Raw genomic sequence first — 20008 nt, 5'->3', positions numbered from 1 at the left:
GAGGTCAGGCGAGGGAATTATCTGAGAGTTAGAATGTCGCAGGTTAACGGAAACCGCACCGTCACCATAGCAACGCGACGACAACACGAACGGAGGGAACCACCGCATGTAATGCATATCCTCGTTTCGCACATACTTGATTCATCCTAAATGATTCACTTTGGTGCATTTTCTTACACTTTTATGTCTTCCCCATCCCTATGTATTCCCGTCGCCGCCTACCGAGTATCCTCCTGAACTACTAGAAAAGCACGTAGTGACCACACACGAGAGCATAATTTCAATCGAGCATTTACAGTGGTAGGCTTGGTAATGTCTTAGAAGTTAAGGAAACAAGACTATTTCACGGATCCACGTGAGGAATATCATCATTCACAAAATTCACGAACACAACTATATGATTCGAGAAAACTTAACTTTCCTGACCATAAAATAATACCGAATGCCAATGACTGCTACTATTATTAAGGGCAGTTAAACTAACACCCCCTGCCTCACGCCCTTTATGTGGATTACCGGGTGAAACGTAGATTTAACTGCCGCGCATCCCTTTTGTGTTTGTACGGTTTGCGGAAAACATCGCGTGGTTTGTAGACTCCTTAGAGAAAGGGACCGTGAAAAATGTGGGGCTTTGTTGTTGAATAATGGCGGACAGGAGCGGAGGGGTTTCCTGTCGGCGGCTCCTCCCCCTCTCGGTAGCGGGGGAGGGGCGTCCCTCGCGGCCCCCCACGCGCGCTGCCGGGCGGGCGGGGCGCATAGGGAGAGAGAGCCGATCGTAGGGCATTTTTACGGTCAGGTTGATGTCCGGAGAGGGATTAGCTCTCACGCCTCCCTCCTCCCCCCCCCCAGTGCGGTGGCCGGCGGGTGTATGAGCCGGCGGCGGAGAAAGAAAGAATGTCATATAGTACGTAAGAGTCGCCAACTTCGCCGATATGGAAATGAAGCGAAACCACGGGAACACGAAAATGTTCACCTACGACCGTCCGTTGAGATACGGATGATTTTTTTTCAAAACTGGCATCGATTAATACGACGGAAGTTGGGTCCAGTTTCATATTTTTGTTTCTTTTTTTCAATTTAATCGATAATCGAAAAAAACTAGAGCAAGTGGAATCCTTCATCTACGTTCTTGGGCAGCAGTGTAACTTGGGATGGAAGAAGCTCGACCGACATCAAGCGAAGAATAGCCCAAGCAAAGAAGGCGTTCATTTAGAAGAGGCAACTACTAGTATGTCCAAAGAACATAAGATAGCAAACAAGGAAACTGTTCGTCAAAACTTAGGTGAGGTGCATGGATGGCACTCTACGGATCGAAGACATGGAATATTGGACCAAGGAAGAATATGTGAAGCATTTGAAACATGGTGCTGGAGGAGAATGCTGAAGATTAAATGGACATACAAATTGAGGAACGATGAAGTATATAGAAGAGCAGAAGAGGAATGGAGGACCTTATGGATAGCTCTACAGCAAAGAAGAAATAGAGGAATTGGAGGCACAATGGATAAGTTAGAAATATAATAGAAGAAAATATTGAAGGAAAGATCCCGCGAGGAAGGCCAAGAGACCAGTATATAGGGCAAATTAAAAAGGACGTAAAACAGTGAACCTATCGGAGGGTGAAGGAATTGACATTAAATGGGGAAGAATGGAGGGCCGCAGTAAAACCAGTCTTAGGATTGAAATACTGATGATCAATCAAAGAAAAAGCAATTTTCGTATTACCACTGGAATTTAAAACAAGGTTTGACGATAGCAAGAATAATTAAAACTCTTAAGTGGAGAAAAACCCAACCGGGTGGGATTCGAACCCGCGACCAATGTTTGCAGGGGAGGACCGCAGTCACTGAGATCTGACGAAATTGGAATCGTTTTGAGGATAGCATGAAAAAATGAACTGAAGTTGCTGAATACAGGAACGGTTGCGATTTCGTCTTAAAATTGTACCAAGCACTCCAAATCAACTACAACAAGCGTTTATGGCACGAGGGCAATGTCGTTAGATAAAGATAAGGGTTGCAGAGCGTTTGGTTTGACCAGGAGAAGTATGGCACTCACTTCCAATAAACACTAGTTAATTACTAGGTACACCCTAATTTTACCAACCACAAAAGGGATTAATTAGAAGTGCAGAATACTGCCAAGTTTTTCTTATTCATAAAATTCGGAAAAACCTTGATTGAAGTTAGGACAGGCATTGCTCTTAATTTGTTCTCCACTGACGTAATTAAAAATATGCATGCATGTGAATATGAAATGGCATAAAAATTCCACGCGAGTTGTAACCCCCTAATTAAGGAGAAGAAAATTGCGTTTTCAAAATCCAAGATAAGACCTAATGCAATTAGCAATTCCAAATCGTACAAGCGATTTTCTTTTAGAGGCACCGACTGTTTTTTTTTACAAAAAACGAAGACATTATATTTTTAAATGCCGTAATTACAATACTTGCTAAACAATATAAGCTTATGCGGATAAAATGGATTGGACAATATTTACAAATATCGTACCAAGGTTTTAAGCGCAATTTTCAGTTTCATCACGTCTTCGACGGAAATTTTTTCCATGCACAGAAAAATTTCTATTTGGGACATGCATAATTATTACACTGTTAAAATGTCGCCGCGAACTCCCAGCGCCAATGAAAGAGTCTTTCTTCAACTTTGAGGCACTTGAAGGGTGATGAAAAACCTGACTTTATTCTGGCATCGTTGAAATTGTACGTAGGAAGTGAGATCTACACGATTACCTCACGTTGTAACAAACAATTCTGGTCCCTCCCTTTCAGAAGGTGCAGCTAAAATGACATTTTATCTTATCTCGTTTCCATAACTAGCTAGAGACGCTAGTTCGTGAAATGGAGCCGAGGAGATCGTCTTCCATTGTGGTGCTCGCGTGCAGGGGATGCGTGGATTTCACAGAAGCGCACACTTTTCGTGAATGCGCAGTCGAAAAAAGGCGGCGTGGGAGCCCAATGCGCGGCCATCACGGCGGGAAAAATAGAACCAACGATCAAACAAAAGAACGAGCATTAGCGCGCTCTTGTGGACATTAGCCTTTACAGTGTACCATTCATTTCTTTTTATTTACGTTTTTCTCCTCCTACTTCCATAAACACGCGCAAACATCACGTTTTCAAGCATTGGGTTTTCGTCGACTCGAAAACCTTATATTCAACGCAGAAGTGAATATTCCAGGAACGAATCACGAGCTACCGTACCCTAATTGTAATTTTTGTTTTTAATATACAGAATAGTAGATGTGCTTTGGTTGACTCGAGTCGTAATTAATTATAACCTCTGGACGCAGATTTTCAAGACATCCGATTGGCTGCTGCTTGTCGGGCCCTACGTCTGCAGCAGCAGGAGGGAAGGACGCAATCACAGCACGCTGTTTCGCGAGACTCGGATTAGCGACAGGTATGGAGCATTGGATATGGCGATAGTGATATCTGATACGTTCCACGTCCGTGCAATGAATGAGAGACCACCATTCCAATAACCGACACTTCTTCGAGTGCAGAGAGAAGGCATACTGCACACGCGATTGCACGCAGCCGTTGAGTGGACCTGGTCAGAGGAAGGATGGATGCCTTAGACGCACTCGTGCGTAGACATGCGTGATACGCCTTTAGCCCGCGTCGGTGTTGGGGAAAGGTCAGTGGTTTTTGAGGGCTCACCGTCTCTGCGCATGCCCATCTTGAGGCACTTCTTGAGGCGACAGTACTGGCACTGGTTGCGGTGGTGCTGGTCGATGGGGCAGCTACGATTCCCTCGACACGAGTACGTCAGGTTCCTCCGAACGCTCCTCTTGAAGAAACTCTTGCACCCTGAGAAGAAGAAAGAGGCCGAGGGGGTTGGTTAGTGCTTGCGATCAGGAATGACGAAACATACACTAAAGACATCATACCAAGATACCAAAATACTTAAGGATTCCATTTAATACTGCATGTAATGTATACCATATATAAATAGTAACATAATGTGTATTCTTTGACGCAGGGATGCATTTGCTTTTTGAGGATTGGTTTAATGCACAATATTTCTGATGGGATTCATCCAAAAAAGCACCAAGCCTGAAATAACAAAAAAGTATTGAATTCGACCATATTCATGGTGCTTTCTATAGACTGGCTTGCATGGTTCTATCTTTTACCATATCCTTTGCGGAGGTATCTCCATTATTTGTTTAATTGAAATAGAAAAAGTATACCAGTGACTTCATGACCATTCCTCATAAAACAGGATTTCGTTCGTTTTTGGAGCGAAGCATCAAATTTGGTTCCTTCAAATTCTGATTCCGATATCTGCATCCCTTTGATGACACCCCCATCTCACTGGTACTTCTAATTCGCAAGGCACCCTCTTGTCAGTGATTCCCAATAAGTTGAGTGACCCCGAGGGTGGCGTTGACGTTGCAGATGAGTAGAAGGAAGATGGAAAGGGGTAAGATCAAGATTTTCGATTGATCAAATTCACTCGTGGCCATTTCGATCTATTTACAGCGATGATGCAATCACTTAAAACCCTCAGTCACTCAATTATCATTCCACTACTCGACCGAACACGTTCTCAAGGCATACGGTCAGTCATTAACCAACTCCATTCCGAGATTCATAAAATTTGCATTTTTGGCTCGGTTGAGGGGTTGTCAACCAAAAAACCCAAACAAAGTGATTCCAACGCCTGTATCAAATTCTGTCAAATCTCTCTTTCTCTCTTTTTCTGCGCATGCGTGCGACTCTTTTACGGTACCAAGTTGCCGAAGAAAAGTTGCGCATAGCTGTGCGCACTTTGGTGTGTCGGCAGGTGAAAGAGTCGACCAATATCTCGAAGTATTTGGGTTGCCGGCAAGCTAGACGAGAGTTATCGAACTGAACTCTACAACACAAACTGCCTTACTCTAAAAATTTCTTCCTTTTTTTTCACAAATTATAAAGCATTGAAATCATTAAGTACTCGGCGACGGCAACAGATTTTACGGCGGATATCATAAATGCGTAAGTGGCAGTAAAAGCGGCATTTCACTGCACACATAATGCCATGTTTTCACATGCATATTATGCATAGCAATCAAGAGGGACCTAAGTTTGTTTTTAAGGTTTGGTCAACAAACGAGTATAAGTGAAACTGTTTTCAGATGAGGCTCGTAAAATTTTACGATAAGAACTCATATATATATATATATCCGTCTTCCTCTGAAGATATAGAAGTAATCACGACGGATTGTTTCCGTCGAAATATCAATACATATATATATACATATATATATATACATATACATATATATACATATATATATATACATATGTATATACATATATATACATATATATGTGTATATGTATATGTGTATATATATGTGTATATATATATATATAAATATATATATAATATAATATATATATACACATATATACACATATATATACACATATACATATACACATATATATGTATATACATATGTATATGTATATATATGTATATATAAATGTATATATATATATATGTATATATATGTATATGTATATATATGTATATGTATATATATATATATGTATATGTATATATATATATATATATATATATATATATATATATATATATATATATATATCAAGAGGGACCTAAGTTTGTTTTTAAGGTTTGGTCAACAAACGAGTACAAGTGAAACTGTTTTCAGATGAGGCTCGTAAAATTTTACGATAAGAACTCATATATATATATATATATCCGTCTTCCTCTGAAGATATAGAAGTAATCACGACGGATTGTTTCCGTCGAAATATCAAGAAAATACGTGTGATTGTTCTCTTTTTTTGTGTTTCTATATTGTGTGTTACTGTGCATTGTACTATTCGGCACTTCCGTGTTACGTCTACGAAAGCATATATATATATATATATATATATATATATATATATATATATGTATATGTATAAGTTACTCTGGATAACGTTTATCGTGAACAGCAAGAAAAAGAAGACGTGCATGACCGTTGATTTAAAAAAAATTAATTCTAATCAACAGTCATCGCACTAATCGTCGTTTCACCGTGTGCTGTTGGTCGGAGATGTTGAAAGCCACGCTTTTTCTCGTCGTCGAAACAATCACGTGACTCGTTCAGAGGACGGCTACGCCGGAGGTTCAAGCGTCAAGATCGCAGAGAGCATGGACGCGCAAGAGATCATTCCCCAATGAAGGTAATTCATCCTCTGAACCTCCTTCCTGATTCAATGCGTTCGTTCCTCGTGATTCAGCAACGATTACCGATGAACGAACTAATGCTAAGCACGAAAACCGCGTGGCACGGCCCACGGTGTCGGTCAGTCAAGACCACTGCCGTCTCCTCACGAATCGCTCACGGGGGAGAGAGAGATAGTCGGTGAGGAGAGGGTGGAGGTTACGGAGGGGGTGGGTGGGGGGGCGTCTGAGGAAAGGACCTTGGGGCCCCCCAAACGCCTTCGACCCTCACTCCATTCCCCTCAACGTATGTCTCCAGAGAACTGAAGGGACCATTTATGAAGAGGCTCGATTCCTGACCCCTTGACCCGAACGGCTCCGAGCGGTGCCCATCTTAAATGACGAACGGCAGTGATATCATGATGGGTGGGTGGGAGGAGGGATAGAGGGGATGGGGGGAGGGGGGCCGTCCGATATCTCAGCTCGATGGAGGGAGGGGACCCGCGGGCTTCCCTCCCTTGGGAGAAATATGACGGGCGATCCGATTCTTGGTCGAAGTTCGAAATGACGCCCTCGGAGGAAGCAATGCACCCACGGGCCAAAAACCCATTATTCATCGGACAAGTAATTACATATTGCGATGGGGTGGTGCCGAGAATTTAGTGTCGTCTCACTAGTAACACCGAGGCGTTACGTGACGCGAAATATGAAGAGAAAAGTTACTGACTGTCTCTGTATTAAATTAAGCATAATTAAATGAAATGATGTATTGGAATTATCTCTTCCTGACCCTAACATTACCTAGATATTACCTACCATGTACACAGCAAACATTTAAACATATAACAGGCGGCTGTTCTGACAACCCCCGCCACACACCTTTGCTGAGTATCGTGTAGATAGATGTACGACAGAAGCATAAAAATCAATCTGTAATTCTGCCATTAAGTTTTGTCAACGCTGCTACATTACCCTACTAGCTCGGAAAATTTTAATTGGTGGAATTTTTCGTCAAACTCACCCATACACGTCACTTAAAATCGCAGTAAAATAATTAGATTTTAATGTTTCTCATTGTAAAAAGTTTTCATTTCAAATCACTGTCTAGGTTTCACACACGTGATAAAGCAAAAAGTGTCACCGAAATGCTTATGAAGTTGGGGTGAGAATGATTGGAAGGAAGACGATTCAATGCCAGGTTAAACTTGCTAAATAAATACAGATCCGTATGTTTCAGAACCGAGGTCTCGCAAACTATTCGCACTCCTAAATGCATTGGCCGCTTGGATCATGTACATAAAATTCGGGGAATAGATACCAGAACCGGCAGACTCAAGGACTCCTTCTTCCCACGGACAATACTGGATAGAAAATGTAGGGTTATAGATAGCAAAAATTCCACTTGCCACCCTCAGCGTCTAGGGAATAATTAGTTCTCTTCAATTGCATTCACTCTCACTAACCTTGTGTGTTTTAATGCCATTAAATAATGTAGTGCTCTTAACAGTAATGCTTGCTTTGCATTCTTGGTTTTTAAGTTTCCCCTTCAATCCCCAGTCTCTCTCTCTGTGGGGGGCGGGACCCTCCCGCTACCTGCAACGTTGGACCACATTCAAGACCTGTGTCCTTGGGGGAGGAGATCATTGAATGTCGCATGTCCATGCAGTAGTGGAATTACACCTTTTTACTTTTCAATTCTAATTTTCAAGTCGTGGGATTAATTTTCACTACAATCTAAGATTCAGGTGTTGGTTAGTTGACAGTATATGTATTAACCTGCGTGTATGTTAATAAGGTTTTTACATGAATGTATACGCCACTATGGGTGTAGGTTAGAATAAATATGTTGATTTTGCATGAAGATGTATTCTCTCTTACGGGTGATGACCTAACAACCCCTGCCGCACGCCCTTGCGGTGGCTTGCGGAGTATTATGTAGATGTAGACATGTGTATTCATAAATGCACAAATCGATTGAGAGGCATGTTGAACAATTGATTAATTCTAATTTTAAACACGATGGACACGTTCAAACAGCTGGAAATATACGTAGAGCTGCTGTCTCTCTCCATTTGGTCTTCTCCAAGGCTTCACGGAAATACGTGACCCACGAGCAGTGCATCAATAATTTTCCACACGATTGTTCTTCCACTCCTAATTACGAGACCTTTCTAGAGAATGCAACTGAGAAGTTTCGGCCTAGCGCGGCGGTGGGTGGGGCTAGAGCCGCCATCTTGTTGTCTAAACGTCCCTACACTCAGTCCTTACGCATGCTGCCGTGTGAGTGAAAGCAGACCGTCGTCTCTTTACTTTGCTCACGGCGAACTTTTAAAATGTGCGCTGCAACAACTAAATCACGCGATATCTAATATTAGGGTTAAAAATGGCAAAAAAATCACAAGCCAATTGAAAGTCATCTGAAGTATATACGTTGATGCTCCACTGACTGATACATGTGTTTCTTCACGTCTTTGCTATTCTGAATCTTATGCGAAGAAATAATCATCTGTCGAATTAATTCCAAACCCCCCCGCCCCGGATCGAGGAATGGATTCAGGTGACGTGTTTTGTAAGAATATATCCTGAAAAATCTTCGTTCAAATTTTTCACGAAATTTAAAATTCGCGAATATCTCTCCATCATCCGAAGTGTATGCCACAGAGCAGGAGCGGAGCAACGGGGTTTGGTTTTTATATCCCCCGGAGTTCGCCTTCTTCCACCCCCTCCCCCCCAACCAACCCAACTTCGTCAAGGGGCGGTGATGGACATTTCCGCGCCTTAGGCAGGCATCCTCATTCGCCGTCTCCGTCCGAAGGTCAGTCCGCATTAACTTTTTGCTCGTCTCCATAATTTAGCGCCGCGAGCAGTCGCTTCTTCTTGTGTATATGGCGCCCCCTCGGAGGATGTCCACTCTGACCCTCTTAACGGAGACCGCGGCGGGAACGACCAAGTAAATGGCTTCTCAGGTGAGAGGAACCGGAATGCTTAGGATTCATTCACAAGCGCCCTCCCTCTTAAGGCCTTTCATTCGGTAATCTACCGCTTCCCTAATGCCCCTAAGAAATGCACACCCATTGCTGACGGGGAAAGTTACTACTAGACCACCTATCAACGGGAAATTATACACATTCCTCCACCAGCGAACGTAACCTGTGTCTTAGGTCAACTATTAACTTATGACTATCTTTCTTTTAAATGCTATCAGATCACAGTAGTTATTTTTCTTAGCCATTGAGCCCGTTCTAAAATAGATAATAAAAAACATCTCGCATCAATGTCAACGTAATATCTTATAAGTATTCGCTGAATAACTATCGTGACATCTTTATTAGTACCTATTAATTCCAATCAATGTAAATCTACATATATTAGTGTTAATCGAAATTAAATCACAGCGAATTTTGAAATACGCGATGAAAACAATACGATGCCATTTCATGGCCGTCCGATAAATAACATCTTCCACGGATATTTAGCCTAAATTTAGTTTAATTTTCCCATTTTTAAGAAAAAACCGCTACTGAATTGAAGTGACGCATGCTTTACTATCGAAGTTCTTGTGTATCCAAAATCGGACGAGTTTCATTACTTAACGACGGGGTCAGGCGTTGGCGGTATCATTTAAAATCGTTACGTGCTGTTTAGATACGCTTGAAGAAACATAGTATACAACTTGTAGAGTCTGAGAGCAAACCCAGAATACAATTTTATGCAATTTTCGCCTGCCCAATACCCAATATTTTTCGCATACCAACGAAATGGCGCTCTTTGATTTTACAATGATGTTGTTTCACCCCAAATTGATTCATTATTTACAAGTTAAGAGGTGATGCAAACCTTACCGATGGCATTTAATATTCAGATTACGTTTTAGTTGATTTATCTGGCTTTTTCTCATTTGAGACAGGTAAAACGGTGGAGGCAATGCGTGGAAATGGCTTAGTAAAGTGATTGCTCTGGGTGGGCGGAGAGGGGAAGTACGGGGGGAGAGGGAGGAGGGGAGGGTGTGGGCGTGTCCTCAGGAAATCCCCTTTCCCTCCTCCTTAATTGGTTTAGTGCAGTCTTGAGCCCGGGGAGGGGGGGGGAGGGAGAGCCGTTTGTTCTCCTCTTGGGTCGGGTTTTGCCGACCCTCCCCGGCAGTCACGGCTTCATTCGCCACGTAGGCGACAGGGGTCACGGCAGGGCGCCTCGTCCTTTGACCCCTGGCCCCCCCTTTCCCAATTGCCTTTCCCGCCCGGTTGGTGTGGGGGGGGGGGGGAAGAGGGGCATTCCCGGAGAATATCGCCCGGGAGAGAGCGGATCCATCGCCGGGACGACTGCGACGAAAAGATCGCGCTCACTCGTGAGGCGATCATGCCCATTCTCGGACGCCTGACTTCAGATGAATGCCGAGGTTTCCATGTGTTGACGCGGCAATGGGTTTCGGGCACCTCCGAGTAATTTCGACCATTAGGGGTGCAACGAGCAATATCGACCATAAGAGCCCATGGACATAAATACTATGACACCTGTAATATCATAATAAATATTGTTCGGTAAAATGTCCGCTCCCTGAATTTAATCTATTCTATCCAGATATCAAGAATATCCCGACGCGTTTTCGATGGCTTCTTACGGCATGGTCATAGAGTAGTTCCCAACATTGTTGCCAATACTAGTCGGTCCATACTACACAAAAGTTATAATTTATGCGTACGGCACAGTTGCAAGAAAATGTAGATATGCGTATCAGCTCACTCTAATGGTTCCCTGAATAATCAATGTTCGTAAGGAGGGTAACCCTAAGCGAAAAGGGTAGAGAAAAGTCTAATTTACCAGATTTTTTATTCATCTACTTCTATTTAATACCCCGCAAGCCGCCGCAAGGGCGTGTGGCGGGGGGAGACCACGTATTCAACGTAGACCAACACGCGAGACAAATATTATGCTTGCATTCAAAGACTGATTAACTACGATATATTTTCTCATTTCACCACGACTAGAAATTACTAATGGAGGCATTTGACTCAGATTTATTTGTTGATCAATCTGATTAGTTGTTTCTGTACATTTTCTGACATTGAGATTTAATCACCAAAGATTGTTACCAGATGACAGAAAACGTTTATTGTGAGCATTTTCTTTGAGTGCGTACTAAATTGTTATTTTTTCCATCCTTCCATTTTATTATATTATAAATATCAGACAAAAGATATCATATCACGTATGGTCTCGAAGTCGTCGCTCCTTTTTGCGACTGTAATTTGGCGACTTAGGAGAGACCACTTCATCGCAGATAACGAACAAAAGGGTATGTTTATCCCGTGGACGCTTTCTAGAATCCGAAATAGTATATCAAATGCGAGGGAGTAGAAAGGGTGAGGTCCAGGATTAGGATTTACGTAAGGGCAAAAGATTTCTCGGCATCGCGGAAATGCTCCATTAGCTCAGGGCGACGTTTAATTTTATGCAGGCCTCACTCGAAAACCTCCTATGACTATCTATGATAACAAGTAAAACTCGATCATTTTCTCCTTTCTCTCTTTCGGAGTAATCCTTTCACTCACCCCTTCCGTCCCTTGACCCTCGACCACCCCCACGACGCCCCCCCCTCGGAGGGGCGAAATCGCCAGCCATTTGCATTCCGGCGCCCCCAAACCCTTTTGAGGGGCTTCGGGGGATGTGCTCGGACCTCTTCCTCCTCCTGCCCCTCCCCTCGTGCACGAGAGCCCCTTTTCCTCGAATTAAGGGTGTTCGTCCCCTCCACCCCCCCTCCTGGGGATCTCCTCAAAAGTGTACACGTGTTAACGCGCGATGGCCCGAAGTTAAAAGCCCTCTCCCCCCCTCCATTCCACCCCTCGGGACATTCGTCGCTTCCTCAGTGTCGCGGCCAGCCTTCGCATGGAATTTAAACCCGTTGATTTGTGCAAATGTTTCTTCAAAATGTTCCATGAAAAATATTATCAGCTCAACCCGAAAAGGGTATCCGTTTAAATGTGTTCAATTACTCATGGTTCAAGTTTTCCGTGTTCCCAAAATTTCATTCAAATAACCATTTGTGACGTAAGTAAACGAAATAAATAACACTAGGCACTTTTTCAGTACTGTCGCTTTGGAATGTCATCCTCACGCCTTCAACACTTAATGTGGTCATAACTTCATCAATATCATCAACATTTCAGTTCAGAGAGACAGGTTGAAAGAGGTCCTCCACTTAACCTTTTTACTATACTAACTTCCACACATACCTCGTTAGGTCTTCCATTAGAAATCCTTCCTCACATCGCCTACTTACCTATTTGTCCCTACACCTTCCTTGTGAAACTTTCCCATCCATTTTCCTCCGTGTATTCTGTTATCAACTAATGCAATCCGTTTTAAGGTGTTTCCATTTCACCTAATTCTTTCTTTTAAAATCGTGTACCATATGGTCCTCTCATAATTACATGAAGGAGTTATAAAATTATGGCAATTCATTCCTCTGAATTTCTTCGTACAATAAAATATACGCCTCGGTATTTCATGGACTCCCCGCCGTCCACTTAAAATATTTTTTATTTAATTCACTGGATTGAAAAGGATTACACTTTGCTCGTTAAAATATTTTATGGAAATAGCACCGATCCACAAACACTTAAAATGCGCTCGCTTTCTCAAGAAGAGTCCTATCCGTGGATGGAAAGATTCGAAAAAAAAAACGATCGGCACTACAAGATTTTAACGAAACAGCGGCTGGGATATTTTACCGTGAGCAACAGGTATTAGGCTTAACGTGAGGATATGGGTAAGTGCAGGGGTGAGCATTCTATGGTAGGCAGGAAGCAAGCACCCACCCTGAATAAACGACGGTCAGTTTTGGGGAAGGGATGGGCGGTATGTTCATGTCACACACCCTTAGCGGGGCCGGGCAGAGGATGTCACGGGCCGTGCTGTGTCGTCGATGGAAGCGGGAGTGCGTCTTCACACGGAAGGAGCACGGAGGAGGAGGGTTTCTGCCAGGGACACCCTGCACACACACTTTATTTCGTCGGCAATGGACACCGATCGATTCCGCCTCCGTTCGCTGCCTTGAAACGATCGCTGAGAGAAGGGATTGAAATTGTTTACCAAGCCGACAATATTCATGCTTTTTGAAGTGGTCATTCATTTCGCTCGCCAGGGCACAGAAATGGCGATTGCCATATTATAGTCGAAATAACGTTCAAATTTCAGAAAGGTAATTGTATGAATTCCTTGGGGATCGAAGTGATTATCGTGCTGGTTTCCCACCGGGAGGGCCCGGCTTCGGATCCCGGCGGCGTCGAATATTTTTCAGTGGTATCTCGATCCCTACTTGAGGTGCTTTGTGCAGGGCACTTGGAGTGAGTACGCCGTCCGTCGGATGGGACGTTAAGCTGTTGACCCATTGGCGCCCTTCGTTAAGAGTAGGCTAATGCCGACGCCGGGTTTCTCTCCCACCTTTCATCCTCTCCCCTGCCCAACCCTAATGACCTTAGCTGTCGCTCGCCTCTCTTACATACTACCACTACGAATTTTTCTAACGCCGAATTCATCTTTCGAAAGGAGTTTGACAGCAAGGTACATAGTCGAGGGGTGACTTGGGGGTCCCGGGTTCATATCCTGGCAGTTCTCACCGGTGAGCCCATCTAAGAACAAATGGATTGCGATTCCCCGGTCACTAAAACTCCCAAGGGAAACCGAGTATTAGGACGGGGGAAATAAATAAGCCCCAATGTAAATTGATTTTTAATTGAATTAGCCTGTTAACGTGCGGATTTGTACGGGGTGATTTGGTCCCACGCGGTGAGCTCTACCCGCCGCTATTAAAGCCATCATTTTGGTTAATTACCACAAATGACCGAATATTTCGAAGGCCCGAAATCAGAATACATGACCTTAGCATGAGGATGACGTCGTAACAGCTACAATTTTGTGAATGTGCCCGCGTGTTTTCTGTAGAACTTGGTTCAGCATTGTTAGGAGCAAGGTATACATGTAATTATGTAACACATTGCCTGGCAAATGGACATAAGAGTAAGATACATAGATTCATTAAAATAATGAATATATGTATATATATATATACATATATACTATATATATTCATATGAGTGTATATATATGTGTATATATATATATATATGCATGTATATATATGTGTATATATATATATATATATATGCATGTATACATATATATATGCATGTATATATATATATATATGTATGTATATATATATATATATATATATATATATATATATATATACACAAACACACACACGTGGAAGCAACGGCCGAGTCATAGAAAAGAGAAAAAAGGAGGAGATGGAAATGCGGTGCGAGCGAAAAATAATGAAAATAAAATTGACAGACAAGATAACATATGAATTAGTACTTCGAAGAATGGGTGAAGAGAATGCGCATTAAAAATAATGGGAAATAGATTGGACACATTCTAAGACACTATAATTTTCTGAAGGTCAAATTGAAAGAAGCAGGCCGGGGAACATTTACTGAATAAGAAAACGGAGTAACTATTAGAAGGGAATGGCAAACGTCGGTGCGAGGAGCCATGAAGAACTGAAGAGATTGGCAGATTGAAAAAGGGTATTCAGGAGAGCGGCGGCAAACCAATCCTCGGATGATGATCACCAGGGCATGGCATGTTTTACTCGAGAAAACGTAAAAAAATGGGCTATCATTTTAATAGCGTGACTGCAACATTCTTTGTTACGTGTATGTTGGCAATACCCAACACACGCGTAACTAAGAAATGGAGCTAAGAAAAATGTAACTAACAAAAATGAGGGCTGAAGTTAATAAATATCAATGTTAAATGCAGGGTGGAAATTCCACATGGAAATCAATGAAATAGAACGAGAAATTTCCCCACAGTCATCAGTTTAACATGGGAATCGTTATGCTGCTCTTTTGTCATGTCGTTTTGGCTTTTTTAAATTGTTGTATCACTTTTTAAATCCTAGAACATCCCAAAATATTTTCATGGTACTTAAAACAATATTCTCCTAGATTCGGATGTTGTCGCGCAAGGCGAACTGCGAGTGAAAAGCGACAGAAAGCGACAAGACATATACTTTTAATATGTTATCCTTACGGTTCGATTTACGGCGGAAAGATAACGATAGTGCCCCCAGTACTTCTTGCATTGGTCTCAAAATTGCATCAACATTCTCGCGTGTATATTTAGATTTAAATGTGGCGAGGGATGTCGGCCACGATAAGCAGCCCCAGTAACAATACCAACCTTCCCCGCCTGCTTTCACTCCCTCCCCCTCCCCCATTTAACCCTTCTGGGGGCAGAAAGGGGGGGGTGTGAAGCCTTCCAAGGGACGAGGGCCGCGGGCGGGGGGAAGTAGGGGAGTGGGAGGTGGGTGGGTATCGCAGGCGTTCAGAGCCTCCTCCGGTGCGCCTTCTCGCTGGAGAAAGACACAAAAAATATGACTTTACGCCGTGTCACCAAGTTTCCAAAGGTGATATCTATAAACGACGTCGCCTAACATTATTTGATGAAGGAATTTCTTCCATCGTGATGACTAGTAAGTAAAAAAAAGGCGGCGAGATGGGCTTAACCGCCTCAAAACATCACGTCAGGTGCAAATTTTCTAAATATAAAACATCACAGAAAAACAAATTGAAATGAAAGAAGTAACTTTGTAATTCCACACACAAATTGGTCTATATTCGGGTCAAAATTAGTCTGGTGTGCATTCACCCCCTGCCACACACCCTATCAGTGGCATGCACGGAACCTTAGAAAAAGTTAATCTTGCATTTAAATATGTTGAGAAAATTCCATTAGGTTTCCGCCTGAGACCAAAAATATCATGGAAAAACATTCGATTACTAGAAGAAATATCCTCAACTACTCGCAAAGCTAGAAGAATATGGCATAGGTCAAAATATCCGGGGTTGGATTAGACATTTTGCATGGTCGGTTACAAAGAGTTGTCATAGATGGACTAAGCTAAGATGCAGTAGAAGTTACTTCAGGTGATCCCCAGGGAAGTGTCATCGGAACTCTTTTATTCCTACTTTCCGCTAACGACATTGACTCCGTATTCACCAAGATACGTTTCTTTGCCGGCGATGACAATGACGTGGTTTACCGTGATCCTGAGGCCACGGCAGCTTTGCCAGATGACCTTAATCCTATACAACGCTGGTGCGACACTTGGCAATTAGAATTAAACTTAAACAATGCCTAGACATACATTTTTTGAAAAAGACCCAATTCCCACCCGAATGCCTACGGCACTGGGAACACCGAAATGAAATGTGTAGACTGAATTAAACACGTAGGCGTTACCCTCACTCAAGATCTCTCCTGGGTGAAACACATACGGGGAATATGTGGCCAAACCAACGGGAAATTGGGATTTATCAGAAGAGTACTTGGTAAATGAGATGATAAGGTCAAAGAGAAATGTTATCTTGTCGTTGGTTAGGCCTCATTTAGAATATGATGCAGGTATATGGATTCCTCACGAAGTTCGATTGATTGTTGATATGGATTGCATGAAGAATAGAGGAGCTAGACTTGTATAAATTTTTTATGATAAACTTAGTATTTTATCCAAAATACTAGAGCAGCTAGGCTGTGATTCACTCACGGAGCAAAGGTTAAATTACAGATTGAATCTCTCGCATAAATTAGAAGGAGATCTCTTTTGCAATGATATTGAGAATTTATTATTTTACCCCCATCGTACTACGGTAGGAGAGATCATGTCAATAAATAAAACTAGAGAGATTAAGTGTAGAATAGAGAGATTTAAGATGTCATTTTTTCCCCAAACGATAGGGGATCGTAATAACATTGTTCGACCGCCGGAAGGTCATGTTCGGGTAAAATTATTCTGGCGTGTATTCACCCCCAGCCACACACCCTAGGGGGGGGTTGCAGGGTATTTATAAATAAAATGAAATAAAATAAGAAATGGGGTCGGACATCACCTCATGAAATTGGTAAGGTTCATTGGGATTGATGAGAAAATACTAATTGGAAAATCTGCACACGTCTTTTATTTAACCGACCATGGTTTCGGCATCGAATGCCCTTTTCAAAGATTTAATACCGTGGATTACGGTTTGCAAACTTGACAATGGCTATTAGAGCCGAAACTATGGTTGGATAAATAAAAGGCGGGTGCAAACTTATCAAGTGATTTCAATTTTATGCAATGAACCAGGAACTGTCGTTCAGGCGCAAGTAACATCACACCACGAGTCATACATCCATCTTGGTTCAAGACGCGTTCGTTTCACTTGCAAGTCATCTTTATTCAAGGTTAAATTTATGCGCTCCTAAGGTATTTGCCAAGTCGAGCATAATTACGACTAAAGGCGACGTGCAATGGACAGTCTGAGGTAAAAAGCAGATAAGCCAGTGAGGAATGAAAGGCTTCCAAAAGGATGTGGACCAGCAATGGAAAAGAAGGAAAGAAGTGTGATCTGCTGGGTTGGATCATTTTCGGAGAACGAATGGTAGTCAAATGACTAAGCATAATAAAGAGAAAGAGTAATTTGAGAGGGAGGAATGAGAGGGTCAGTGAAGTACAGGGTAAATATTATGTAGTTTTTCAACAAGTCGAGTCATGTTAAACGTTTTACGAACAGACGAGAATTTATGCAATGACTATTGTGGCAAGTTTGAAAGGAGTGTCTATACTAAGGACGGAGCATGAAAGACATTAGGGCGAAGGGGATATTTTCCTACTAAGTCAGACTTGTTTTCAATGCATAACCCTGTAGACAACATCGTGTATGTGGGCCTGTGCGTTTGCAGATATATCAATACACAGTCCACATTATAGCAAACTAATCAACCAGTGAACTAGGGTTACGAAGATTCACGAAAAGATCTGGATTACGGAGTCATTCAGGCAATGCACGTACTGTGAGTCCCCTGCCACACATCCTGGTGCGGGTTGGCAGGGTATCATATTATAGTTAAGATATGGCTCAAAAAATGGTTCGGTCAACTCGGTGCGGGAAACCTTTGAGAGCCAAACAATGCAATCCTGATTTTGCAATCGGCTTTGCTCGTTTAGATCTAAACATATTAGTTCCCTACCCTCGCGAAATTTTCAGAATACTTCCCCCAACACCATAATTAACATCAAATAATTAGTAGCATAGCATTAACAACGGACACCGTTAAGCACATTGTGGCAGGAAACATAAATCATACTCGAACCATGCATGGGAATATGTTATTTATATTAATATAAATCTCCCAATTGGACGCTCAACAGCGAGGAAATCGGCCTCGATTAATAGGGCTTCGCTGGTCTCGTTAGATTAGTCCACTAAATGATACCAGCTTACCAGCGAACCGATAAGTTAGCGGCGGGACGTTGATCCCGAGGCTACGTTGTTCAATGATAACCGAAGTAGTCCCCAGATTTAATCCTCTAATAATTTCCAATTAATCCGACCACGGTTTCTTCAACAATTCACGTTAGTGCCTCCATACGAATACATTGGAATAGAGATACTTGGCTTTGATGATTATGACGCAACATGTTGCGATGAACTCCTTATCTCATTGAAAATAAAAAAAAATCGATCACGTGTACAGAGGGGTTTGATTTCGCGTCGTAGCTCTTTCGAAGAAGTTCGTACGAACACACACGGGGCGGGTGGGAGGGACTAGAGAGGGTAGGGCGGAGGAGAAGGAGATGCGGAGGTGGGAGATGAGGGCGGGGAAGGGGAATTGCGGAAAAAGACGACGGAGGAATGTTTTTTCTTCCAGGGCGCATGCGTGCATTCCTCCTTTCTCAATAATGGCGACTGCATTATCGCCGGGTGGGGGAGGTCACGTGACGACCCCCCCTCTCTCTCTTGCCATTCCGCCCTCTCGAGAAAAAAGGGGAGAAATGAGATAACTGCTCTCCTGCGTGCGTGCATGCATGCATGGGTGGGTGTGTGTGTGCGTGCGTGGCGTACCGTCTCAGCCACGGTGCGACCTGCACCCATCCCCCCCCCTTCCGCACTCTCGTCTCCTCCCCTTCCAAACCATTTCGCGCCCTCGCGACCGAGGCGGCACCTAAAGAAGGATGATGCCGGGCCCCATTTTACTCGCACCCGGCCGCCCCATCTAACACATCACAACAATCCCCTCCTCTCTCTCCAAGTCTTTTTCCGGTATCCGCCAAGGGTAGGGGGTTCAGCTTTGGGATTATTGGCGCTCCCCCTCCAATTTCCCCCCTTCAGGAATGATCGCGGGAGGGGGTGGGGGTGAGGGGGCGGCGCCTTATCTCATACGCACGCACACACATGCGCGCCACTTGGGCGCCGCACAGGCCGACCCCTCCTCCTCCCCCGCAATCTCCTCGCGGCGAATCCGCTACTTTCGGAAGAGGAGGACGCACGCACACACGCTTAGCCGGACGCTCTTCGTGCGATGGGAATCACATGCATACCACATTCGCTCTCTCTCTCTCTCTCTCTGTGCCGCCCCATAATTCCACTCCTTAAAACTCACTTCCAATTGGTTTATTGTCGCAATTAGAGTTGGATCCTCCCGATCTGAGAGGACGGTTATCGCAGACTATCATGCATCGCACGAGCGCTTTCTACTACAACTTATAACTCTTCCCCACTTCATCATTGCCTTCTCGTTCTTATTTTCCACTTCCGCCATCCAATAGTACACGCCGATTCCCTTGCATCGTCCCCTTACACGCCGCATTCTCCCTTCTTCAGCCGCGGCGGCCTTCGAACATCCAAATGGACCTCGACATCTCTCCCTCATTCGCTTTTTCACTTCTCATCACCGACAAATAACTTTCCGCCCGTCACCCTCTTTGCTTTTTCTTC

General features: G+C 43.3%; 1 protein-coding gene across 1 annotated transcript in view; it reads right to left on the bottom strand.

The window, feature by feature from the left end:
- The window catches only part of svp (COUP transcription factor 2), a 323351-nt gene that overhangs the window by 248840 nt on the left and 54503 nt on the right, over positions 1–20008 (bottom strand). The window contains exon 2 of the mRNA XM_071593592.1: positions 3680–3829. Within this exon, the coding sequence (XP_071449693.1) occupies positions 3680–3829 (150 nt within the window). The remainder of the gene's footprint in view (positions 1–3679; positions 3830–20008) is intronic.

This window comes from Hetaerina americana, unplaced genomic scaffold (genome assembly GCF_022747635.1).
Source record: "Hetaerina americana unplaced genomic scaffold, ioHetAmer1.1.p SCAF_6, whole genome shotgun sequence".
NCBI lineage: Eukaryota > Metazoa > Arthropoda > Insecta > Odonata > Calopterygidae > Hetaerina > Hetaerina americana.
This window is presented reverse-complemented; position numbering and strand designations above follow the sequence as displayed.